This window comes from Ambystoma mexicanum, chromosome 14 (assembly GCF_040938575.1).
Source record: "Ambystoma mexicanum isolate Mex_15411 chromosome 14, UKY_AmexF1_1, whole genome shotgun sequence".
Lineage (NCBI taxonomy): Eukaryota > Metazoa > Chordata > Amphibia > Caudata > Ambystomatidae > Ambystoma > Ambystoma mexicanum.
The window spans coordinates 207,917,183-207,945,133 of record NC_090940.1 but is presented as its reverse complement, the minus strand read 5'-3'; the positions used below and the strand labels follow the sequence as shown (position 1 = coordinate 207,945,133).

The 27,951-nt window shown below is 46.3% G+C and overlaps 1 protein-coding gene across 6 annotated transcripts in view; it reads right to left on the bottom strand.

The window, feature by feature from the left end:
- Positions 1 to 27,951, bottom strand: part of SYT16 (synaptotagmin 16) — a 695,358-nt gene that overhangs the window by 154,746 nt on the left and 512,661 nt on the right. For 3 of the 6 annotated variants that reach the window (XM_069638935.1, XM_069638931.1, XM_069638932.1), the window contains one exon: positions 6,910 to 7,122. The exons of the other annotated variants lie outside the window; for them this stretch is intronic. In XM_069638935.1, the coding sequence (XP_069495036.1) occupies positions 6,910 to 7,122 (213 nt within the window). The remainder of the gene's footprint in view (positions 1 to 6,909; positions 7,123 to 27,951) is intronic. 6 annotated transcript variants of the gene reach the window in all.

Sequence of the window (27,951 nt, the reverse complement as noted above, 5' to 3'; positions counted from 1 at the left end):
ATTTCATAATGTTATCTCCAGGACAATAGAGTGCATTTTTATTTGCAATATATTTTTTGCTCTCAAGCAGATTTGGCATATCTCTGGTCAGTAGTTGTAAGAAATTATTTTCCTCCTTGAGGTGCGATTTACTATGTTTAATGTCCATGTATAGATCTTTTATTGTTATTTCCGCCTGGCATACAGATCACAAAATATCTATATTTGGATATCTGTGAGATTTCTCAAAGGAGCTGCCAGACTACATAGCGTGCATGTAGCTCACTGTGAACCTGTTTATGCTAATTGGTACTGTTGCACAGATATTCATGTAAATTGCCTTCAGTGTGTGTCGAATCCTGAAAGCGGGGTCCCTTCCCGGCATGCAGGCGTTTGCCCCTCTGTCTCAACTCCGGTGAGAATGAAGACTCGCACACAGAGCTAGCTGTTGTGCAACCGTCTTTATTCAACATGGAACCGTCTTTATTCAACATGGAACAGTGAACTAACTTCCCTTCGCCCACCTCCCGAACCCCAAAGTCACTTCCCTTGTTCTCAGCCCCAACGAGGACCATCCCCCCATAACGATGTGGAGGAGCTATGCAGTCGTGCCTTGCAACATGACATCTCCCCCCTTTTTAAGGTGACAGATCACTCACAGTTTGTCAGCCCATTTCCTCGATCAGTCTCTGGGGCTTCATGCGACATCTCTGAGGCCTCATGGAGAGGTGGGTCATTGGCGGAGGTGTGAGCTCTCTCACTGCCAATGCCTTCTTTAGACTGCTCATCATCTCCTTGATAGGATTCATCCCAGTCCCTCTCTTCTGAACTGTTGTGTGTCTGCTCCCACTCAACTGTTGGCATCGCCTTGACTCTTTTGAAATGTGACAAGTTCCTCGTCGTGGACTGTTGTCTGTCCCAGCGGCTATGATCATTGTACCTTTCTTATTGGTCACGATTAAGTGTTCAGCTTCAAATGTGGAGTCTTCTTTCCGACTGCTTGGTTGGCGTACCAACACCTGGTCTCCTGGGTCAATGATACATTCCGTGGCCCGTCGTCGGGTGTCAGCACTGTCCTTCATCTTGCTCTTCTCTTCCTGATCCTTTTCTTTTGCTTGCTGTTCTAGCGGTGTTGACAAGCACTGTGTGGGTCCTTCCGGTAGCCTCGTCTTGACGTGCCTGCCAAATACTAGATCTGATGGGCAGACCCCTGTGGTGCTGTGCAGTGTGTGCCGGAATTCGCGCAGCAGCTGGTATAGTGCTTGTTCAAATGGTTTGTTGTAGATGGTGGCAATTTGCAGTGTCCTCTTGATGCTAGGCATGAATCTCTCGACCATGCCATTATCTTGAGGCCAGAGTGGTGTTATCATTCGGTGCTGGAACCCCATATATCTTGCAAAGTTTTGAAAGTCCTGACTCCCAAATGGTGGACCGTTGTCTGATTTTATGACTTTTGCGAATCTGTATGTTGATAGCATGCGGTCCAACACAGGGATCATACACGTGGCAGATGTGCTCTCGAGTAACTGGGCATCTGGAAACTGTGAGTGCCCATCCATCAGCACAAGTACATACGTGCTGTTGTGAAGAGTACCAAAAAAAACCCACTGCTAGTTCCTCCCAGACATTTTTGGGGAGCGGAGACATTTGTAGGGGGGTGGGGAGGCTGAGCCACCTGGGCGCATGTTGGGCACCCGCCCACTATTTCCTCTACCATGGTGTCCATTTTGGGGAACCACACTTTTTGCCGATGGAGGCGCTTTGTGGATACCACCCCTGATGACCTTCATGCGCCAACCTGACTATCTTTTCTTGTAGTGCCTCCGGTATGACCACCTTGCAGCATTTCAGGACGATGTGATCATCCAGTATGGACAGGTCATCTTTCACTACGTCCATGCATCTAGCATCATCCAGTACCGACTCACTCTTGTGTCTGGCTTGGTGGTTCAGGTGGGAGGATTTGGCTGCTTTGATGCAGTGAGTAATGATGGTGAGGGCTTTGTCCTGTTCGGAGGCAACAGCAAAGTCGGCCCAGTCCACTGGGAGTGGCTATAGGTGGTGGATGACGTCACTGATGTATGCATCTGCAATGCATGGCCTCCCTTGAGCTGGGCCTGCCGGGTGGCAGGACAAATAGTCAGCTGGTTTTACTCCCTGCCGGGGCAATGCTTGATATCAAACTTGTAATCCTGTAGTTGTAGGCCTCACCTGGATATCCTGAGGGGCATTCTGGCTTTAGGGTCCCCCCATAGATCATTAGGAGAGCTTGATAGTCTGTTAGGACCGTGAATGCCTTACCATATAAGAACCGGTGGAAATACTCACAAGCCCACACGACCGCCAGGCTCTCCTTCTCAGCCTGGGAGGAAGCCTGTTCCGTGATCGTGAGGCTTCTGCTGGCATAGGCCATTATGAATACATTGGATGGGTTGTCGGTATTTCGTTGTCAGGATGGCCCGAGCCCAATGGGGCTGGCATCCACTATCACTATTTTTCTTTCTGCATCAAAGTACGCCATGTCCAATGCATGGGCGATGTTGCAAATCGCTTCAAACGCGCTCTGACAGTCTCTGGTCCACTCGAAAGGTTGGTCTTTGCAGGCGAGTAGCCAGAGGGGGTTGCTAACAGTAGCATAATCCTTGAGCAGTAGCTTGCAAGACCCAAAGAGGTGCGCAGTTCGGAGGTGATTAGAGGAGTATGTGCCGTGTTGAGTGCCTCCACTTTTCTGGGTTGGGCGCATTCCTCTCTCGAAAAAGATGTAGCCGAAGAATATCGAAGTGAGCCTTTGCCAAACTCGCACTTGGATTAGTTGAGGGTTAGGCACACAGCTTCCAGCGCGGAGCATGCCCTGTGCAGGGCCACATCATGCTCTTCTTTAGATGTTCCAAACACAAGGACCTTTGTCTGAATATTTGAGGCAGTTGGGGACATGCTGGATGACCTTATGAATTTCCTCCTGGAATATCTTGGCAGCTGACGAGATGCCGGAACTAAGTCGTTTGTATTGTAACAGCCCAAGGTGTGTCACGAACGTGGTGATATATTGAGAGTCGGGTGCAATCCCGATTTGGTGACACCCTTTCGTGAGGTCAAATTTGTAGACTACCTTTGCACCATGCAGTAGGTGTATCATGTCGGTGATCCTCGGCGCTTGGTGTCTTTCGTGTTCTATTGCTTGGTTGGCCCTCCGCATTAGTACACATAGGGCCTCATTACACGGACGGCGGTAACCATAGCGCTATTAGCGCCATGGTTGCCGCCGGTATTTTACCGATTCCGCCTTGGTGAATAGGGGAATTACCACCCCATTCCAAGGTTGGCGGGCGGTAATTCCCCATTCACCAAGGCCCTTCCCCATTCCCATTTGAGCCCCCATAGGGCTCAATGGGAATGGGGAAGGAGAAAATAACGGTACTGCTATTAGCAATACCGTTATTTGCCCTGAAGTCCCTCAGCGGGTCCCTTCCTTAACGTGTGGTCTGGCCACACGTTAAGGACGGGACCCGCTGAGGGACCTCGTAATATGGCGCTAAGGGATTACCGGCACCCGTGCCCTTACTGGTGCCGGTAATCCCTTAGCGCCATCCGTGTAATGAGGTCCATAGTCTTATGGACCTGTCAGGTGATTTCCTGGGCACCAGGACTATGGGTGAGACCCACAGGCTGGGGCCCGTGACTGGTTTGATCACCTGCTGTTGTATGAGTTTGTCTAGCTCGTCCTACACTTGCCGCTGTATATTGACGGGTGTGCCCTAGTAGTGCTGGGCCACTGGTTGGTCTTCGGGGTTAATGTGCAGTTGTATCTTCCGGTGTTTTCATTTTCCGAGTCCCTTGAACAGCTTCAGGAATGCTGTCTCGGTGTCGTCCGGATTGGCCAAATACTTGTGGGCCATGAGCTGGTACAGGATGTGCACTAGTCCCATGTCGACCGCTGCCCTGAAACTGAGTATGCAGCCGCTATTGACTTCCGTCTTTAGTACGTGCAACAGAATCTGTGCAGCATGGGATTTGTCAGTGCACCTTGAGGATATGATGCCCATACAGGTAAATGTCGACTGTGGACTTCTTGAGCTTCGGGGGTTGCAACAGTCTGTATATGCCTCTTCACTGATAATGTTGACTGTTGCCCCTGTGTCGATGAGGAAGTCTATTGGGGTGTCGTTGACATGTAGTGTGAGGAATGGGCTGTGCTGGGTGGCTGTGCTGTTGTTGAGAACCCATACATAGCCCTTCTTCCGTTGGTCTTCTCCTGACAAGGGGAAGTCGCTGCTCGAGGGCGACCTAATTTCGATGTATCGGACAAATCTTCTCCTGCCGCTGCGTCCTGAGCCATCGGTAGGCCGACGGTAGTCTTGAGCTTGGGAGGTTCTGTATTCCTGTTCCTCACTCCCTTGGCACCTGGGTTCGCTGTCTTTATGTCCTGGAGGGCTTGCGTGTGTGCATCTCCTTCGGTCTTTGAGAACTTGCCTGCTGGGTGTGGTGACTGGTGCATTTTTGCTGAGGGCTCGGAAATGGTCCCAGCCGCCGCATGCAGCGCATTGTTGTCCCAAAGCCAGGCATTTTACCGTATGAGGATATTCGTAGCTGCATCAGAAGCATGTGGTTTCCGATTGTCTGCCTGGTTGATTTGGCATGGTAAACAGTTTGACGGCATCAGTTTCCACCAGTTTCTGCTGTATGGAGATCTTGCTCAAGTTGTCGAGCTGTGATTCTACCGCTGCTACCATTTGAGCTAGCACCAAAATGTCTTCCAGCAACAGCTGTTTTTGTAGAATTTTCTTCCGAAACGTTTGTGACTCACAGACGGCTATGACCTTGAGATCGTAAGGCCTCTTCATTTGAGTATAAGTGGAATTCACAGTATTTGAGTTTTATGCAGAGCCTCATGATGAACTTGTCGCGTGACTCCCCTTTGTCCTGGCGTGTCATATGAAAGATGTGCCTCTCATAATCAATATTGGTGTGGGGTGCAAAGTACTTTTATAGCTTCTGGTGTAGGTTCCGGTATGAAGCTGTTTCTAGGTCGACTAGTTCACTTCTGATGAATCTTATGGCTGGTCTGACAACCATCAACAGCGTGTTTTTTAGGCATGCGTGGTCCGTGTACCCTATGGCTCCCACATAAAACTTGAAATCGCTCAGCCAGTTCGCCCATTGGGGTCCTAAATTGCTGGTATCTCGTAAGTCAAATGCATGGGGCAGTTGTAATACTTGCGAGGTGCCCCTGGATGGGTTGGCCTGTCCTGCGGCACTTCCTGACGTGCCCTCTGCTGACATGGAGGAGATGTCCAGATCTGACATGGTGGGCATCTGCTGGTGTTGGGATTGGGCCTGTACTGTGTGTCAAAGCGTATTGATCTTCTTTGTGGGCAGGGTGTGGTGGTTGGCCAGGGCTATGTGCCTTCTTGGGTGTTTCACCCTGTCCCTTACCCCCTTTGCCACTATGTTCTGGGGTAAAGCAGGAGTCTCCTTTTAGGGGACTGCTAGCAGTGCTGGTGTGCACTGCCTGTCTGCCCAAGCAGTTACTGTGTGCTGGGGGGCTTGCCTCTGGCCTGCCTGTCTTTAATGAGGAGGGGGGCTTCCCTTGCCTCATTGCGGCTGTGTAACCTGGCTGTGTGTTTGATGTGGAGGGGGGATTCCCTTACCTCCTTATGTCTGTGTGATCTTGCTGCGCCTTAACTGGGAGGGGGGCTTCCCTCACCTCCTTGTAGCCGTGTGCGGTGGTGGCTGATGGCTGCTCCGTGTTCCGGGGGAGTGGTGGGCCTAATGAGAGGAGGTGCGCCAACACGCGTTACCAATGCCCGATGACATACTCCAGGCATTGCACAGGCTGCGCCATGGCCTGGCGTTGCTGCTTTATGGCTGTGCGTTTGTCGGTCTTGTAAACTGCACCCGAACCACGGCGAGCGAGGGGCACATACACGCCGTGTCCGCTCAGCCCCTTTGTCGCCAATGTTGAATCCTGAAAGCAGGTGCCCTCCCCGGCATGCAGGCGCTTGCCCCTCTATCTCACCTCCAGTGAGAATAGAGATTTGCACACGGAGCTGCCTGATGTGCGACCATCTTTATTCAACATGTAACAGCGGACTAACTTCTCTTCGGCCACCTCCCTAACGCCAACGTCACTTCCCTTGTTCTCTGCCCCATCAGTGACAAACGATCGGTCAAAAGGCCATGCGGAAGTCCTTGATCCTCAAAACAGCGTATGAAGGACAATGCTGGGTTGCCTCTTTGCTTGGATCCTTAATGTGGGAATTGCTTAAATAAATGCTATTGTTCCGAGTGCTAAAGAAGGACGATAGACTAACAAAACACCTTTTTATGTATTGGGTCTGGCTGTGATTGGCTGTGTTAGAGGTCATGAACCCAGCAGTTCAAGGAGCCAAGTTTCATGTTATCAGAAACTGTTATTTTGAAAAAGTTAAATATAAAAAAATGTTCTTTGCTGCTGGACGAGTAGATAAAGGAGATGAATGCATAATACTTGCCTAAGTGTCTTCAATAGAATGTAGACCCCCACTCACGAGGGCAAGGGGGATTAGCCATTGCTTGCAAAGGGAGTCGACATCATTAACCCCTTCTTCTCAGAATTTGAATTTTGATACAAGTGAAAAACACTTTGAATATGTGCAGAAAACAAAAGAGAAACATGTATTTTAAAAACAAAGTAACAAAAAACATGCACATTATTCACAAACCATCTGTGCTTGTGCACTGTTCAAATGTAAGACCTATTGCATCTATGTGGAATTGTCTTTTACATTAACATTTATGAACACCAGGATAAAAAACAGCATTTACTGTAGTTAAAAAAACAGATAGAAACAAAACTTTCATAAGGGCTAAATTACGGGTGCACATTTCTGTTAAAAATCATGTGATGAAGCTGTAGACTCAGTGCTTTTTGTCATGCTAGGATTGGGGTACCTTCGCAGTCGGAAACCTCTGTGCTGCCCTCCTCGTGGTTGGACAGCAAGCGGCTGAATTTCTGCTTGCGCTCTGGGCCGGCCTGGGTTGCTTTCTCGGACACCGCAGACCGGAAGCTCTGTGATCGCGAGACCGAGATCTCAAACTGCTGAATCACCTCCTCGTCACTATCAGATGACGTTGTGAGGTCCTCATCCTCCCCAAAACTGTTCACTGGGAGAAAGCAGAATACAGGCGCGTGACAACTTATGAGTCCCATATGCTGGCATGCCACACAACACGGAGGTAAAGCAAGGTCTACGTGGGACCTGGGTATCTTTGGGAAAGCTAATCTTCTATTTGTGTTCTTGTGAACACATTTCAATGGAAAGACCGGAGACGAGCATTATGCTTCACTTTCTATACTTGCTTTCACAGCAGCAAAGCAAACAAATATGTATGAGAACTACAAACTATACAGTAAACTCGAACAATAACTGAGGTTCTGTAGGGCCTGCTGCGCTGTATTATTGCGTGCGATCTTCGCTGTACTCTTGACAAGGAGGCACCTCCTAAGAATTTGGTCCGATCGCTCCTATCAATTACAGTATAAACACACTCTGAACGCACACATTATGTCCTAGAAAACGTAGTCGGTACTTATAGGAGAGCAGCAAAGAAAGAGGAAGGACTAAGTAGGGGGTGGAGCTTATAGAGGCTCGGATGGGAAGATGTATGGTGGCCTGAGGACTTTTTCAGTAAGAAACTACAGAACCTCGGTTATGTTGATTTGTAGTTCTCAAAGTTATTTTTTGCTTTGCTGCTGTGAGAGAAAGTAAAGAAAGTGACGCATAATGCTCACCTCCTTATCTTTAATAGAATCAAGACTCTCTGCGCTATTCTAGGCTGGGTAATCTTTATTGTGTCCTTGGCCTTTCAGTGACTCTTACGAGTCCTGCCGTATTTCAGAAGTGGAAAGGAGTGAATCAGAGAAGGAAGACCTTAATATATAGCTTTCTATGGCCTATAATACTGGTCAACAAAATGCAATCATAATGGTATCCAAGTGGTCCTAAAAAACGGCCACCCAATATCTAAGTAAGCCTGATAAATAACAATTTTAAAAAGTACTAAACATCATACCAGCGCTTTTTACATAATTTACTTAAATTGTGAAGATGCTAAACTTCAGAGAAAGTTAATGTCCTTTCCCAAATCCCCATAGTACGAAAAGTGGTGGTAAAACCAGGCATAAAGGTTTTACACATGGACACCTCTTTTCGGGCGGCTGTGGATAACTTTCATGTTTGCTGCATGTGGTTTTGTAGCAATCCCCCTTGTGTCAGGGGGCGCACAGGGCCGGTAACAGCCTTCCAACCCAAGCCAAGGCTGGCCGAGCAAAGCAAGGACCTCTGCGATGGCATGTGTCTGTCACCGGCCCTGTATGCCCCCCGACAAGGCACTGATCAATATTTGCACCCAGGGACTCGGTCTGGGGTCCGAAGGGTTTTATTATCATTTTATTTTACTGGAGACAGCCTCTGCACATATTGTGTGAGCTCAATCTCATGTGAAAAAAGGAAAGCAAGATGGCTCTGTCATAGAAAATGGAAAAGGGACTACAGGTTAGTGGGGTGGAGGATGGCATGCGGGTGGCAGAAGAGAGTTGGCGAGAAGGCAGTGAGTCTGGGGCCAAGTTGCTGACACACCTTAAAACAAATCATAGCACCCAGGAAAGTACCTTAGGAGGCTTGAAAAACGTAGGCAATAGACTGTCCGTTCTCGCACGCGTTTCCAACCACCGGATTTGCTGAGCACCCTTCACTGGGTGCGAATAACATTTGTGCCTCCCTTTCCTGTTCCACCGGCCAAAGGAATGATTTTACACAACCCTTTGATTTTACGCTGTCGGAAAAACGCTGGATTCCGTTGGTTGGAAGCATTTAAATGTATTTGCAAAAATGGTTGTTAACCGGATTTTGCCAGGTTTTAACAAACATTTAACAAGCACTTGTTAGTACAAAGCATAACACTACATGGGGGAATGCAGTGTGCATAGGTGCACACGTTTCCTGTCCACACCCGTTTCCCTTTCATGAACACTTTTTGCACAATGAGCCACACGAAACACACAAACCACACATCCACCAGAGCAAACATCCACAAACAACAAACAGTCCCAGACACTGGGCCTTACCCCTCCGGACACAAGCTAGTGCACACAATCAAATGCCACTTAGTTGGCTCTGCAAGCATCAACAGAAGAGGACAATGTCTATCCTACCCTTCTTCCCTCACTTACCCAACCCGCCCTCTTTCTTACAGAGGCACGTGAGCACCTGGAGACCATGCAAATGGTAACGGTGCACAGTATAATGAAACATAACAACAATGAGCCCTTGAATGTTGTTTAATTTTCTATACTTCCATGAAACACAAATATTTTTCCCAGTCCAATATTACCTTCTATGTATACAGACACTATACTTGCACTTTAGCACATAAGCAAGTAGAAAACCCTGCTTGTTCTGCCTCACAAAGCCCCCATCACACACACAACCCCCATGTCCACTTGCCATTGCACCCCATAAAGCATCCAGGTTTATAGTCATAATGTCGAAAAAAAAATGTCGACAGACAAAAATGTCGAAAAAAAAATGTCGAAAATAATAATGTCGACATCCTATACTTATAATGTAAAAAGTCATTTTTTCGAAAAAAAAATGTCGACATTTTTTTTTTTACATTATGACTATAAACCCTTAAAACTATCAACACCTCACCCAACACCCCCCTGCCACCCCCCCCCCCCACACCCCCCAACCACCCTTTCACCCCTCATACTCAACACATACCAATTATTTATTTATTTATTTATTTATTTATTCAATAATTAAATAAATAAAAATTGTATTTACTATGGGGGGGTCCCCCCCCCAACCCCCCCTCACCCAACACCCCCCTGCCGCCCCCCCACACCCCCCCAACCACCCTTTCACCCCTCATACTCAACACATACCAATTATTTATTTATTTATTCAATAATTAAATAAATAAAAATTGTATTTACTATGGGGGGGTCCCCCCCCCAACCCCCCCTCACCCAACACCCCCCTGCCACCCCCCCACACCCCCCCCAACCACCCCTCATACTCAACACATCATATATATATTTATTTATTTATTTATGCATACACTAAATTAATGTCGAAAAAATATCGAATAATGTCGACATTTTTGTTTGTCGACATTATTGTTTTTCGACATTAATTTGTCGACATTTTGACTGTCGACATTATTGATGTCGAAATTATGACTGCACACCAAGCATCCATCACAGCACCCACACCAACCACTATCTGCAATTGCCACTGCACCCCATAAAGCATCCATCACCGCACCCACGCCCAACCACCATCTGCACTTGTCAATGCACCCCATAAAGCATCCATCATCGCGCCCACACGAAACCACTATCTGCACTTGCCATTGCACCCCATAAAGAATCCATCACCAAACCCACACCCAACCACCATCTGCACTTGCCATTGCACCCCATAAAGCACCCACTACCGCACCCAGACCCAACCACCATCTGCACTTGTCATTGCACCCCATAAAGCAACCATTACCGCACCCAGACACAACCACCATCTGCACTAGCCACTGCACCCCATAAAGCATACATCACTGCACCCACACCCAACCGCCATCTGCACTTGCCACTGCATCCCATAAAACATACATCACTGCTCCCACACCCAACCACCATCTGCACTTGCCACTGCATCCCATAAAACATACATCACTGCTCCCACACCCAACCACCATCTGCACTTGCGAATGCACCCCACAAAGCAGCCATCACCGCAACCACACCCAACTATCTGCACTTGCCACTGGACCACATAAAGCATCCATCAGTGCACCCACAACCAACCACCATCTGCACTTGCCATTGCACCCCATAAAGCATCCATCACGGTACCCAACCACCATCTGCACTTGCCACTGCACCCCATAAAGCCTCCATCACCGCACCCAACCACCATCTGCACTTGCCACTGCACCCCATAAAGCATCTATCACTGCACCCACACCCAACCACCATCTGCACTTGCCATTGCACCCCATAAAACATCCATCACTGCACCCACACCCAACCACCATCTGCACTTGCCATTGTACCAAATGAGCAAGGTTTATTAACAAATGTGCCTACCCTAGCAGGAGCCAGCAACTTCTATGTAATTGCATTGTATTCCATTTGTGTATCTATATAGCACAAACTTCTCTGGAAGACGCACAGATACCCAAACACAGAAGGAAAGGAATCACTCCCTTTCTAGGTTTCGATTTCTTAAGGGATTGTGTGCAGCTGTGTGAGTGATGGTGCTGGGAAATCAGGCCTGGAGTCATGGTTTATGCCGTCTTCATGGAGCAGGAGAAAGGGCTGAAATAGAATGGGAAACTGTGCAACATTGTGTGGAAATTTCCAATATTGTGTCGTAACAGGAACTCTGCACAGGTGCTCATTATCAATGTTTTTTTTCGCGTAGTTCTCCGTGGCTGATTGGGGGCGCGAAGAGTGAAATACGCTCCACATTTTCCACTTTCTGTGGAGAAACCATCAGTGCCCCTGCCTGCATCCATTTTTGATCTGGACAGTGGCTTGGATACCAGGCAATCAGGTTGCGTCCATAGGGGATCAATGCAGTGGCGGCTGCTAGGCGCGCACATGGCAGGAAGCATTACTGGTACCTTTCTGCCCGTGGTGGTAAAAGGGCACAGGGCCAACTGGATTCCGATGCCTGATTCCTGACACGACCTGAGGAGTCTTGACTTCCATAGAAAAGGAGCCAAATAGCGTCTCGTCACAACATGGAAAAGACATGCGCCATCTCTTAGTCCTCCCTTCCTTGACTGGTGGTGGTGGGAAGGCTTCACTCCGGCTCATTTTGCACAGTCGTGTTACTGTCCCCTAAAATACTTTCCCTAAATATTCTAGGAGGGGTATCATTATATATTATTACCTCCAATCTTAGAATATTTGGGGAAAGTGTTTGATTGTCTGGGGCGTGCATTTTTAAGGAAAAGTCGCCACCAGATTTCCTTTTTCACGGCAAGATTATCGCTGGATAAGCACAGAGGGGACGGAAAACTGCACAGCGGGCCATAGAGGAAGCTGAGAGAGAGAGTGAGTGAGTGAGTGAGTGAGTGAGTGAGTGTGTGTTACTGTATGCAAACGTATCTGTGTCTGATTGTCTGTGTGTGTTCACATTATTCGATTCGATAGTCGAACTCCAATCGAAACGAGGCCTAGGGTGAGGTGGCTACAGATCAACCACCCCCAAGGGTCGAACTACTAAAATGTAACTAATAGAGAAAAGGCGGAGTCTGCTGCAGAGTCTTTTGGTCGTGCCTGGAGAGAGACTCTACAGCGTTTGCTCCTGATTCCAGTGAGGGTGTGCTTTACCCTTTTGTCCTCTTTCTACTTTTACACTTTGAGGACTCAAAATACCCAGCAAGCCGCGGAGCGGCCACGGAGTCTGCTGCAGAGTCTTTTGGTCTTTAGGCTCTGCAGGCTCCGCCGCGCTCCCGCCCTGTATATCCATTGGAACTTTAATTAAAACACCATCCAGAAGCTCCTTGTGAAACAACAACCGCAGTATACTATCATCATATCAAGCCGGAGCTGATACTGCCGCTCTCTTTCGACACTTGCTCGAAAGCTGCACTCGCCGGACAGCGTGTCATCAAGATTCCCCCCCCCCCCCGTGAAACCCACGCCCGACAGCCCGCCTGGCCCAGTCTACTCCCCGGCACCCCTGGCTGCGACTGCTGGTCCCCGCGCGACTTCGACGTCTCTAAAGCCTGCAGTATACGGCTCATCCTATCGATACTTTCACACAGTCCTGTAGTGTAATATCTCACGCCCAGGACGTCCACTGAGGATATCACGGGACTTCTTGATCACTAATCAGTTTACAAACACCACACGCATCTCAGTGGAGAAAATCTGCGGAAAACTCAACATTGCTGCTCCCTTTATTGAGCTCCGCCACTTGAACATTGACAGGCCTGCCCAATCCACCTGCGCTCCAGGAGACCGAAAGAGCTTGTCCCTTGGATCCCGCGAGCACCAGACCCTCAACAAACAACATCCTTTTTTTGACAACACCTGGATGTGAGATATTGAAAGAACACCATCTTTAGACACACCAGCGCCCCAGGAGACCGAAAGGGCTCGTCCCTTGGATCCTGTGAGCGCCATATCTTTAACAAACAACATCTTCCCTTGAAACCACCCGGACTTGAGTTATCGAAAAATTATCCTTCCTGGATATACCTCGGAAATAGACAAACCGCAACACATCATCTACGTCTCGCAAGGGCTCGTCCCTTGGATATTGTGGCTGACAGACCTTTAACAGATCACATTTCCATCTGATGACACCTCGCTCTGAGAGAGCGAAAGAGCAACCTACAAGAATACTCCTGGGTAACAGACAGGCCTGCCCACACCACCTCTCACCGAGGAGTACGAAAGGGCGTCTCTTGGATCTTGGGCGTGCCAGACCCTCAACAGACTAAATCTATCCCTGAAAACCCCCACCACATCAGTACTTCTAATTCTGCTACACTGCAGGAGACCGAAAGGGCTAGTCCCTTGGATCCTGCGGTTAGCTAGCCAACCAATCCAACCAACCTTTAAGGAGGAATAAAGCTACCACCTCCAAAGTCCCTTGGATCCTGAGGTTAACTCTTTCACCACCTCAACTGAATTTCTAGGAGGAATCAAATCACCACCTTCAAACCTCGAACGCGTCAGGAAACACCAGATCCATCAGTAAACAAAGCAGAAATGCTGGAAACTCACCCCAAGCAACCACCAGCTGCCCGCCCGAAGACGAGACTGAGAACAAAACTTAACACAGCTGCCCAATCTGACTTGGATTCGTCACAACTCACGATGGAACAATCCTTTTTACGAGGACAACATCACCATTCCCATAAACCTCATAACCAGACTGAACAACTGCTCAATATAGACCATTTTACAAACACAACAAGTTCGACAACAAGGTTACCAAAGGACCATCGTGATATGCAACCCCAACCCAGCACACAAAACCAAATACATAACACATCTGAGACTTCTGAACATATTACTAACAACCCCTGCGTCAATATCAGCGAAGATGATCAGCTAATTGCAGAAGCAGAAGACGTCTCTACTGCACCACCACATGATATCCGAATTAATCATGACAAAAACCCCCCGTTAACATTGGGCTCTAACAAATTATACGCCCAAGACGGCAAAATTGCACTTTCAACTAATGAAGAAGCAAACCCCCCGCACGGATCAATGGACTTTAAGATTCCCGACAACACAAAACATTTTCATGAAATAACAACACTACCACTGCAAAGAGATCTCGCCCTACAACCAGCGGAAGATACGAACAACTCACTGAAAAATCGCCCTGAAGATAGATGCGAAGAGTTGATCTTGCTCAACACCGTTACACAGCCTCATGCAGAACCAAGTGCAAACAGAGAGACTTCTCCATCAATCAACCCACACGACAGAGTACATGCTCTCGGCTCGACAGAAGACAGACACAACTCCGAGCTGCAATTAGTCACAGCAAAAAATCAACAACGAACCGATAATACCGAACAAAAGAACAACGGAAAACAAAGCCCATTGGACAATACTATCTCCTTAGTCAAAAACCACAATCATAATAAAGACTATCCCTACAATAAAAATGTAGACTTTCCTAACCATGAACCAATCAAACCGCACCCAGAAGATTTACGAAATTCAACCAAACTATGCACCTCTTTAAATAACACACTGCAGCAAACACAGAAGGAAAAAGCAAGATTAGCCAAACTTGCATGGCTACAGACTCACAACTCAACCAAAAGCCCCCACTCCCAAGAACCTACCAACACCAAAACTCTACTCAAAGCAAAAAGACTGTCAATGGACATAACAGAAATAGAATCAATCATGTCAAGCCTCGACAAACGCAAAGAAATATTTAGTACAACTACAGGAAATCAACAACTACAGATGACATCAACCCCGTGTCTAACACAAGTAACCGGAAAAAGACTCATCAAGACAGAAAGCGACACGAACCAACTAGGAAATCAGAATATCCCCGACCGATTTAACTACGATACGATAGAATCCTTATACACACCGGATAACATAAACAAAAACGACAACTCAATGCTGCTACCAGAACCAACAGAACGCAATTCTCCTACCACAACACCCAACAAACCGGAAAATGACGAAAATACCAACCTAAGAATTCCAACTACAATGATCGATTTGCAAAACATGTTGATGGCAGTACTTTCTCAAACTTTGATACCTTTCATCAAATTACACGAAGCAATGAACGATAATATCAAAGACCAAGGAACCCTCTTAGCAATGATCCACGCCAAACAGATTTATATCGAAAACTTTCTAAACAAAACAGAGGCCCGTCTCAATTCAGAAGCAGAGCATTCGAATCGATGGCAACAACGTCTAATCGAAATGGCCAGAACCGACCGACAGGAAAAAACCCACCTAAACAACGAACTTCTAGCTCTACTTAAACTACAACAACAATGCCAATCTAACCAAAAATTAATCTCAAAGAGCATTCAACCTCAAATACCTCAGTGTTCAAATATCCAACAGACTGCTACACAAACCGAAAGCTCGGACACAACCCTTGCACAACAACCCGTACCAGTGGCTTCTGCCATTCCAATAGAGCCCCTCGTCTCTTCTCAACCACAAGCAACCAAACCGGAACAGTTCAAGATCTTCCTGAAAGAAAAACCAACTCTTACCACCAAATCAACACAGCCCAAGACAACTAAGAAAAAACAAACAGGATCTAGAGCATTCCTCAGAACAATAAAATCTACGGATCAACCTATACATGCGTCAAAAAACAAAACACTTATACAGGCCCATCATGCATCATTGGATCAAGTAACATCACAGCTGGCAAAACCTTCAAACAGACTACAAGCCTCTAAAGATACTTCAAATATGCAGCTGCCACAACTCCTCCCACATTCACCTGCCAACGACGAAGAACTTCTAAACTGTTCAACACACGAAGACTCCGAATTAGATGACACACCGCCCCCCATTCACTCCATAACATCACCAGGATATATCATTCTTGATGAATACTCCACCACCCGTGAATCACAATTCTCATACCAATATGAAAATATCTCAGAACATCCCTTACAGGAAACTTCCAAGATTTCCTCGAATACTTCTGCTTGCACATCATTACTTGCTGATGACTATGATCAAGTCTCAGATGCTTCCTTTGCCTCTCATAAAATGGATTCCACTGACTGCACATTTCCTTCCTTCATCAACCCGCTAGAACAAAACCTAATTTATCAAATTCACATTGAAAATCAAACTACCAGACCAAAACCTCTAATACTCAATAGAACTAATACCCTTAGACTATTTGGAGCGATATCACAGCTAAAACACATAACATCTAGCAAGATCGATTCAATAATCTTCAAAGATGAAGAGCACTTAGATAGAATCATCGTCGAATTATCTGATCCAGACGATCAAGAACTAATTATAACAAAACGTGACCAACTCTTCAAACTTGGATTCAATTGCTGGGCCTCAACATCAAGGAAAAATCCTACAAAAAAGTACACGCAAAATCGTAATAAAAAATACTCAACGAAACACCCAATCTCCCCGTACTTCCCAATTCTAGAAGAACTGAACATACATGAAAGACCATTCAAGAGAATTTATGATCCAGAAACGTCATTTACAGAAACCATCTCCTCAAGAAGTTCAATCTACTCTCAAACATAGCAACTAAACAATAAGAATATAACATGGTCACTCTGTTCATGGAACACAAGAGGAAACCAACATCTGTTCACTCAACCTTTGCCTGACCTCGAGAACTATCTCATCATCTGTCTCCAAGAGACTTGGATCACTGAAACACCAGCATGCGACGGATACCTCACTTTCCTAAATCCTGCCATAAAAAAACACCAAGGAAGACCAGCATCAGGCCTACTCACCCTAATCAAAATTACCCCGCATTGGAAAGTAGTGCGCAATGAAAATATAAATCCCTGGATTCAATTGCTTATAATAACAACACAAGCGCACCAACAACGAAAAAAAGGAGATGGCGAAACAACAATCGCCATCTTGAACTTGTACTGGAATCCTGCAGCCATTTCACCTGTCGCATTCATTGATGGCGTATTCACGACAATAGACAACCTAGTAATGATCCATCAATGCCTTGAACTTATACTGTGCGGAGATCTCAATATCAACCTAATCACACCAAATGGAACCCCGCGCCCACTCGAACAACTGACAGGCAAAGCAGCGACATGGATGAACGAAACCAGAACGCGAAACCTTACTCTCCTAAATCATGCAAAAGATAACTCTACTCCCTTTGTCCCAACATGGAACAGAGGCCATTCAGCAGCAATAATTGACTATATATTTCTCTCCCAAAACCTTCATGAATCGGTCAAGACAGCTCTAACATTAACCTCTGACCACAGCGACCACAACAAGATAACTGTCACCTCACACACCATCAGCCAACAAAACGCAAAAGTTGCTCCGCTCGAACTTACTGGCACATCATCAAGGCTACGAATACCACAATCAGCGCTAACACTCCTGCCGATGAAACTACACGCCTCAACAAAACCAGATCTTGAAAAGTTGAATTATGAATGGATTCTGCTCCCATTTCATCAAACATTAAAAAACCGTCCACAAAGAACTCATCTACATTCCTACAATGGAGAAATAGCACAAAGAAAAAAAGAGTTAGCTAAACAGATACACCAACTCAAGAAAAACAAAACATCAGAAAACATGACAAAGAGTAGAAAACTGAAACTTCGATACAACAACTGGAGGAAATCACAACAAGCAATCCTCCTCCAGACAGATGCCGAAACAATAATGAAAACCTACAAGACAAATAATACAAGAGAATTGTGGAACCTACTGAACGATAACCAGCAAAAACAACACAAGCTCGTAGCTAACGTACCAGAACAAACATGGATTACCCACTTCTCGTCCATCTATGCAGCACACGAACAACAATCTCAAGAAAATTTCAACCTCAAACCCAAAACAAACTGGACTGTAGTCATCATGTACGAAGAGCTACTACTCATGATCCAAAACCTCAATCCCTCAAGAGCCCCGGGTCCTGATGGTCTTTCCAATGCTGCCCTCAAACAAGATCCTGAGGCATGGGCTGAATTCATGATACAGATCTTGGAAATTATAAACACACACAACCGAATTCCAACTACATGGAGAACAGCCACCATAGTGCCGATCCATAAACAAGGACCACGTGACCTTCCTCAGAACTTTCGTCCGATTGCCTTGCTTGATCCACTCGGAAAAATCTTTGCAACAGCACTCTTGAGGCAACTCACTGAATGGGCCACTTCCACTGGACGACTATCACCGCGACAAACAGGCTTCACACGTAACGTTGGAACTAACATCAATCTTCTTTTATTGCACGTAATTAAGCACGAAGCAATGAACAACAAGTCCATGATCTACACGGCCTTCATTGACTTAAAGATGGCCTTTGATGCAATACCTCGCCAAAAGCTTTGGGCTAAATTGAGCAAATGGAACTGCCCTGCGAATATCCTAGAACCCATTATACAACTTTATTCAAACACTTCAATAAAAATCAGACTCACAAAACAAGGTCTGACAACGGAGCCTATCAACACAGTGAATGGTCTAAAACAAGGATGTCCCCTTGCAGCGACCTTATACAACCTGTTTACATCAGACATTGATCAATACCTTTCCAACACTCAAACAAACCCTCCGAAAATAAACTCAATACCGGTCCCCATTATGTCCTATGCAGACGACATCGTCTTGCTCGACAAAACACCATTTGGTCTCCAAACTTCTCTTACAGCACTAAGTGCCTACATGAACCAGAATGAGCTAACAATTAACAGCACAAAAACAAAAACCATGACTCTAACAAAACCTAAACCAAAAGCAAAAAAAACACCGGATTTCAACATCAATGGAATACGTTTGGAAAATGTCACAACAATCAAATATCTTGGCATCATGATCAATCAATCAAAGACAGAAAGAGATTGGCTAGACAACCTAGAACAAAAGGCTCAAGCACTCGCACGACAGGGCTCCATCCTACACAGAAAATATGGAAAATTTTCATTTAAGCCCATCATCATGTTCTACAGACAAAAATACATTCCCATCATAACCTATGGAACGGAAACAATGATGAACGCAGACCAGGTAGACTGGGTGAAATTTGAAGCAATATTCTGGCGCAGGATCTTAACTCTTCCTCAATCGTATCCCATGGCGAGAATTCGATACGAAGTAGCTACTCAATCCATCGGTTCCATGGTATGATGGAAAAGACTAGACATATACCGAAAAATACTGTCGGATGACAAGACCCCGGCAACCCGAATTCTGAAAACTAATTCAACTGCTCTAAATAACACAATACTACAAACCTGGAAAAAAACAATAACCAATGAAATGGAACAAGAAAACATATCTGAAGAACTTCTAACGAAACGTCCTCAACATGCTAAAACCAAAATTCTACAAAATGATTGGATCAAAACCATCGAAAAGAAAAATACATACAAACGGACTTTGCGATGCAATAAGGACAACAGAAAATTACATGAACCACAGCCATACATCTTGTCATTCCCTGATCCAAATATCAGATCGACCTTTTTAAAAATCCGCCTGAACACTTTACCAACTAATGAGTACTTGGCATCCATTAGACAAATTCCAAAAAACCAGAACCACTGTCGATTTTGTGAAATCACCACGATACCAGAAACCATATTTCATTTGATCATGGAATGTCCCTTTCTTGCCAACCACCGCAAGCAGTTTGGGGCCTACTTTGACATGGCCTCGCAGCAAATGACAACAGATGAGAGATGGGCTGCGATTCTCAGTGGACAAAATAACAAATACACTTTTACAGCTGTCCTTTACCTTCACAGCATTCTCGAGATTAATGGAGGAAAAATGATATCCTAGAAATGTAGACTGCATTTCTGACTCTTCTTCTATCCACGTACTCCGCACGAACCACAAGATGAAAAAGTTTGAGACAAAACTAAAACATCAAAAAAAAAAAAAAAAAAAAAAAAAGATGGCACTTAAAGAAACAGGATTAGTGTTAGGGTTTGCTTAGGCTCCTGAGAGGAAGACGAGAGGTGAGCAGGAGAAGGGGTGGTGTTGGATCTAGGGAAAGGGGGAGACTGTTAGAAAACAAAACCTCAATAAAACAAGCATTGTGTAGGCATGAGAAAGGCACTTACCAGGCACTGCCATAGCACTAATAAAAGACCACTTATGGTAGCAGGTGCAAAATGGTGCGAGTACCTGGGCATCTAATAGCAGTGCCTGGCAAATGCCTAGTAATCTGTTGGCTTTTCCAGTGCTTGTTTTTAACAGGTCTTCAGTGAAGGACACACATGGTGATTATAAATCGAGTGGCTGTAGCCAGACCTGGTTGAGACATTTTAATTACAGCAGAAGCACGTTTACAACTAAGTCATTAACTCTCAGAAGGCTGCTTTGAAAAAACACTGGCAAGCACTTTGAGTGAAAAGTTTGATGGTAAGGTTTGATTAAAGGGAGCTCAAAGAGTTCCCATAAAGAGGTGCTTTGGTGGTGGCAGGAAATAGGTGGGAATGGCCACAATGATTAGCAGGGCCATTGGCACTCAATGGGGGGGGGGCAAATAACCAAACAAAACCTACATGGTTTGTGTCCCTCCTCACATGCCATTTCTCCTTATTTCTACTCTAATGCACCTAATAGCCTCAACTAAAAATACAAGGCCCTCTTTGTAAAAAGGTCAACCTTCAGCAGGTTGAGTACTGGGCCATTACAGGTGAAAACTTTGAAATTCGATTTTAAGGAGTCCTGCTTTCAGCAGGCTCTTGATAGGGAGATGATAATTCAAAGTCGACCGTAGGACATGCAACGATGTCAATCAGTGTGTGTCAATGTGTGTGTGTGTGTTGCTGTGTATGTGTCTGTGGGCGTGCGTGTGCGTGTATGCATGTCCATATGTGTGTGTCTGTGTAGATCGACCTCTGCTGCTCACAAATTGTTAGAAAGGGTTTTGTCTTAATTACAAAATTTGAATTTCAGTGGACACCAAAAAGAACTTAAAACATTCAAATGTGCAGAAGGGCAACACTGAAAAATGCTAAAAATAAAATGGCTGACAAATGTTTATTAACACACTACCAGTTCCTCAAAAAGGAAGCTAAAGAAACATTTTCATCTGGGCTCCATGAAAAAAGCAATTAAGCTTTAATACTATTGACTAATTAGTGATAGGATTACAAAAGCGTATTCCCGAGGCACTAAATCATCAGTGAAACACATTATTCTAAAGGGAATCATTTTGTTAGGAAAAGAAGGAAGCATGGTAAACTGAAATGTATAATTTATTAAAATAAACCTCATGTCCACTTTGACACGTGACGAGCCCCCCTGCCTAACTCTGGGGACCGGCTGAATGGTGACCCTAGAGGTGGGGACCACCCAGAGCCAGTGGATGTTTGGCCCTGGGGTGCTATTGCCTGGACCCCCAGTAGCTGGCACGCGACAGTCAGACGGCCTCAACACCTGCTAGTGGCAATGTACCACCTACCCGTGTAAAAGTACAAAGCTCTCCCTGGCCAGACCAAAATGTACACCAATGAGATGGAAGCCGTTTCCTTTAAGGGAAGCACTGCCCTTGTCCTTAGCGAAGGTAATGGAGGTCGGGAACAGTTATCTGCTGAACCAGCCATGCAGAGGTTATGATATGGCATTTATAACGCGCCTATACACAAGTGTTTCAAGGCGCAACGAGGCAAGGGAGGGGGAACAGAGGGAAGACAGACAACGATCTTACCAGGCCTGGTGATATTGAGATCGCCTAAGTGCAGGGGAAGGGGAAAAGTGCGGGTGGTAAGGGGGATGGGACAGTGCAGTACATGGTATACATAGAATAAATAAAACATGAATAAAATATACGGCCACCTGGTGGCAAGTGCAAGGGTAAGTGCAGACATTAGGTGTCTCAAGTGCTGGTAGGGGGACTGTAGGGATACAGAAAACAGTCCCCAAGTGCAGGGGTTGCCAGGGAGGCAGTGCAGGTGTGCAACTGGCGGGGGAGGTGACCTGGGCCCGAGATCAGAGGGTGGCCAGGTGACCAGTGCAGTTTCAGTTTCAGACAGGAATTCAGCAGGGGAGAGGGGGAGAGAAAGCAGAAGCAAAGAGGAAGGTTTTGAGGTGCTTCCGGAAACGGAGATGGTTCTCCTCAAGTTGCAGGGAGGCTGTTCCAGAGGGAGGCCCGAGCCGAAGAAAGATCTACCACCAACTCGTTGCTTGGAGAAGCGACTGACCCTGAGTGAGTTGGAGGCGGATGAGCGAAGAGCTCGAGAAGGAAGATCTTTAGGAAGAGAGAGTTGAAGGTATTGAGGCCCCAGAAGGCCTTGTGGACAATGCAGAGGGTTTTGAACTTAATCCTCGCGGCCCCTAGGAGCCAGTGCAGAGATTTCAGTCCTGGAGAGATACAATCCCTGGGCTTGAGGCCAAGGACAAGTCTCGCAGTCCTGTTCTAGATGAGTTGCAGAGGGCGGAGAGTAGAAGCATGCAGATTTAGAAAGAGGCTGTTGCAATAGTCCAGCCTAGAGAGAACCAGAGCTCTAGAGACAGTGAGCTTCAGGGGGAAGGAGAGGAAAGGAAGAATACCTCTGAGGAGGTGGGTGCAGTTGGTAGTGTGACTTCTTAGCGATGTCAGAGATGTGAGGAGAGAAGGAGAGTGTGGAGTCAAAGATGTCTCCAAGGTTTTTAGCTTCGCAGGTGGGAGTAGGAAGAGGTCCAAGAGAGGCCGGCCAGAGAGTGACAGGAAAGGATGGAGCGGGTGTGCCGATGAGGAGAATCTCAGTCTTAATGGCATTAAGGCAGAGATCATTGGCGGCACACCACTCCTGGATAACAGACAGTCAGAGATGAGTGAAGGAAAAGAGGTGGCTGAAGGTAGCCTGAAAATGAGCTGAGTGTCATCCGCATAGCACTGAAAGTTGGGCAGAGAGCGGCAATTAGGGGTCCGCTGGAACCCAGCTGAACCTAGGGCTCCATGAACACAATTTTTTAAACCAGCAACTTCCTGAATATTGGGAGACTGACATAGAAAGTCAATTACATCACTCGTGTTCCCTGGTGAGCAAATCTTGCTCCCGGAAAAATTCTGTTCACTTTCCCTTCACCCACCATTACAAATGAATCGAGCAAGTTGGAAAACGTACCCAGGGTGCTTCCTCTGTGCATACCCATCACCTAAACTCAGTGCAGACACATGGTTGCGGGTCAGAGAAGCCACAAAAAAATATTAAATGATGTACCCTCAAGATATAGACTTGATCCCACCCCTTTGCCAGCCCCTCCGATCAGCCCCAGGTGTGCCAAAGGAACTCGGCCAATCCCACCCGTTACTCAATTTCACCTCAAAGGTGCAGACTCTTAGTGAAAGATCCATCAAGAAGGAGGAGGAGGAGGAGAACGAGTATAACCACAGTCCTCCTCACTTGCTAGGTGTGGCTTGTTGGAGCAAGTAGTGGCTAGCAGTTGGAGGACTGTGATGTGGGTTAGAAAACATGTGGAGGAGTGGCGGTAGCTGGGGGCGAGAAGGGGAAAGGAGCCAGAAGGAGTTGGTAGAAGATTCCTGTAGGTGGCTATGAAAGGAGGAGGTGGTAGAAGCCTGTGGGAGGTGGCAACCGTGGGCGAAAGCCTTGAAGACCTGGAGGTGGTGGTGAGATACGCAAGGAACAGCAGTCATCGGGCGGCCATGCTAAACCGAATGATAAGGTTTTGATAGCTGGAGAAAGGGGAAGGAAGCCTTTAAGAGCAGAAAGTTTTCAGATCAGCCATATTGGCCCTATGCAGGACCAGTCTGTAGAATGAGGAGCGAGACAGGGACAGGAAGGTGACGGTGCAGTAAGAAAGGTAAACCATGTTATGACTCCAGAGTTGGGGAATGTCCCTGAGACCCAGAGATTGGCGGACGAGACTCCAGCCTCCGACTACAATTTGAAGGGTACCGCAAGCTGCTGGAGAAAATGCAACATCAAATCCATGAAAAGTTACAACCAGCGGGCTTGGTCCTGGATTAAATATGAAGATTGGTTGATAGACAGCTTTGGGTATTTGCACCCAGAAAGCCCACAAGTGGGTAGTCTGCGAGAACCAATGCCACCCTAGGATGGGAAGACTTGGTACCCCAGGGGGGAGTGGTTTTGCTTGCATATGCTGATTATTTTTCCATTTCCTGATTTTGATTTTGTGTTAAGGTCTTGGACCCTATCTACTGAGTGCAGCATTTGTGCATCCACGAGGCTTCCGTGGCAGGCTCCAAAGTAAAAGCTTATGTTCTTTCCACAAAATAAAAGCTACTTTCCACATGAAATAAAAGGCAGCCCACTTAATACCGGTCTAACAAAAGCTACCTGCACTAAGAGCACCATTATTCAAAGGCTGTCTCCCGAATCACGCCGCCACCCAGATTTAATACAGAATAGGGAGATCCCCCATATACACGTCTCGTATAGGGGTACTGACCCACTCGTGCCTACCCTAGTCTGACTCCAAAGCACAGACTGCTGTAAACATTACAAACCACTCAAGGGGTTAAATACAGGAAAACAAAGCCGTTGAGTTTAAAATGTTTCATTTGTTAAAATAGATTGCCTCTATTTATTTTTCCTTAAATGATTTGTATATTTCAACATCCTTGAATAAAGCATTTCAAGCATCAGTTGACTTGTGACATAGCTTACTGTCTACTGCGGCTTCAATTATTTAATTTTCAAACAATTGCCTTTCAAAGCTGTTCATTTCAACCTGCTTATTTTCAAACTATAAAAATCAAAGTTGAGACAATCACTTGTGTGCGCATGCGTATGCCAGTGAATGTGTCTTTTTATGACTGTCATCTGTCCATGGGTATTTGAGCACGTGTCACATATCACACCAATAGTATGCATACTTCTCTTCCCTAGATATCGCAGTCACTGTAGCTCTGCAACCCATTTGAGGCTAGACTTCATGCCGGAAGTCCAGCCTCTAAGTGCAGGACCAGGGATCACGCCCATGATGCTCGGCCTTGACTTACTTCCGAGACACGCGGCTTGGCCCATCCTGACAATAAACATGTCCTGCGCGCGTAGCAAGCATAATCTTCTACAACAATCAGGCCTCCTTCTCATTGTAAGCTCATCACACTGAATCCAAACAAATGCAACACTTCCAGCAAATCCCTCTCGCCAGTGCCACACACGTGCTTGTGCATGTGTGCACAGTGCACTTCTTCACGTTCAGATCCGCCGATGAACGTTATTGCGCCCCAAGAAGGACTGAAAACGAATCAGGCGGGAAAGGCGATTGCTTGAGCTGCATAGATGCATGTACATTGGAGTAGACAGGCTTCTGTGGGCGTGCCAACTCCTAGCTCGTTGGGTACAGATGGGTGCATGTTAGCAGAAGGGTCCTCTCTAGGCTGGATCATTTCTGCGCCACAGGCGTACAGGGGGTAGGAATGACTGGTGCAGTCAGTTGTTGGGTGAGTGTGCTGTAGTTTGTATCCAATAAGTGTTCAGGAAGATGTGGTTCTATGTTGTGGGTGCATATGGCTGGCCACTGGTTGTAGATTTGGAGGTGAGAATTAGGGTTTGTGGATGGTAGCGGCGAAGAAATCAAAGTGCTGGACATCATGACCACGGGGTACTTAGAAATACTGCGTTTGCTGGCGCTTCACTCAGGCCTTGTCCTGTTGTCGGATTGTAGTATATTCTACTAGTTTCTGATCCAGGCGCTGCTATTGGGTAGCAGTCTAGACTGAGTGTCCAGAGTTGATTACTACTATGGTAATATGCCCAGTCCTTATGAATGCTTCGGGCCTTGGTGAGGGACTATTTCATATTCTCATAGTTGAATGTGTGCCTTACTGCTATGATGATGATTAGTTGTCATCCCTCCCAAGGTAGGATCTCCTTACTTTGTCACATGATATCACGGGCAGGGTGAATAGCATGATCGGAGCATTCCCCCAGTACGGTCCGGCAGCAATTAGTTCTTAACTGTTCGTAGCTGTTCCCTGCTTCAGATAGGCAGGCAGTGCAGGGATTATAATGCTGGATTCCATCTTTTTATACACATGATGAGACCGGCTGTGCCATTCTGAAAATTCTCAAGAGGGCTTGTAGCAGACCTACGCATAGGCTGTTGGCAGAGTGGAACATGTCAAGTAAAAAGCTATCAGAAGGACCTAAAAAGTTACTCACCTCCTTAGTTATCCACATGCACACACTACACAATTTCATACGCGCAGAACATATTTTCACTAGCCAATGGCTAGTGGCGAGTGCACATTTTGAATCCTGCTGTTGGCATGGTCTGGTCTTGATAGGAAAAGGTGAATGACCACTAGGAAACTGTACATTTGCACCTTAGGAAGTTCCCTTAACCAATGAGGTGGCTGGAACAATGGGCGAGAATATACATTCTCCGCTCACTGTTCCAGCCACCAGAGGCACGACCCTGGGTGGCGCTATCTTTTTTCCCCCCGAATGTGGGGAGGCAACCTGGAGACTTTCCCTGTAGCCTCCCTGCCCCCCAAACTAAACCAAACCTCTTCCCCACCACTAGCCTCACCCCCCACTTACCTGCAGGAGCAGAGCTACATGCTCCAGTCCCGCGCACCTCCCGCTGCAGCCTCCGTCATAGACATGGAAAAGGGACTTCAGGCCTAATTCATGGAATTTATTTGCATGGTTCAAAGTGACTTTGCACTGCCAACACGAACCCTGATTCACTGTGCAATGTGTATTATTGCAGTGCAAAGTCAGTACAAAGTCATGTTTGCAGTACAAAATGACTTTGCACTGCAAAAATACACTTTGTACAGTTCCATGAATCAGGGTTTGTGTCGGCAGTGCAAAGTCACTTTGAACCGTGCAAAAAATTCCATGAATCGGGCCCGAAGTTCCTTTTCCCTATGGCTGCGGTCACCTTGTTTTTATGTTTTTTCTTCCTCTGAAGATTTGCGTCTCTTGCGCCGCCAACCTCTAGAGGAAGAAAAAAAACCCTTTGTAACCCGGATAAACCCTGAGTTATGAATGGCTTTCACCCCTACTGTGTGTGGCCAGTAACGGCATGCAGCCCTCAGCGAAGCCGAGCGCAGCAGGGTTGAAAGCCATATTAATATCAGATATTGCATATTGCACTTGAGGATTCTTAAGTGGAAGAAACAGTTTCTCAATACAACATTTACTGTGGTTCCAGCCCCACTTTTCACTGAACAAGCATTAACGTAATTCATAATTTCAAGGACCCATCCACTGAGATAGTTCACACACATATTCTTAGCATCTCATAAACAGAGTTCACCATTTGAAAATGATCCCCCACAACACATAGTCAGGAATCCTCTTACCCAACATTGACCACTTTGTTTTTTCCCTTTCAGCCTGGTTTCGTGGCGGTGTGTTCTCCCCGCTCTTTTACTTGATCTGCTCCTTTGACTGTTCCGTTCTCACATCAGATGGGTGTATCATACAAAAGAGCTCCGTCAAGTGAGGAGGCTTGGGTTAAGGAATAACCCAGGCTCTTCAATCAAATCAGATTAACAAGGGATCCATCACTCACCCGTCATCTCCACCAGAGAACCTTGTTCGGTTAGTAACAGACCTCGTTCCGGCCGGGCTCAGAAACTGGGCTGTACTGGAGTTCGTAAGATAGGCACAGTCTGCAATGCCATAGTGCAGGTACAGGGGCCAGAAGCAAGGATGTCCATGAAACGGTCACAAGTCGGCAACGGGGTAGCAAGGCAGTACAAAATCAGAAGGCAGAAGAAGTCCGATAATACAGGCAATGGTTGG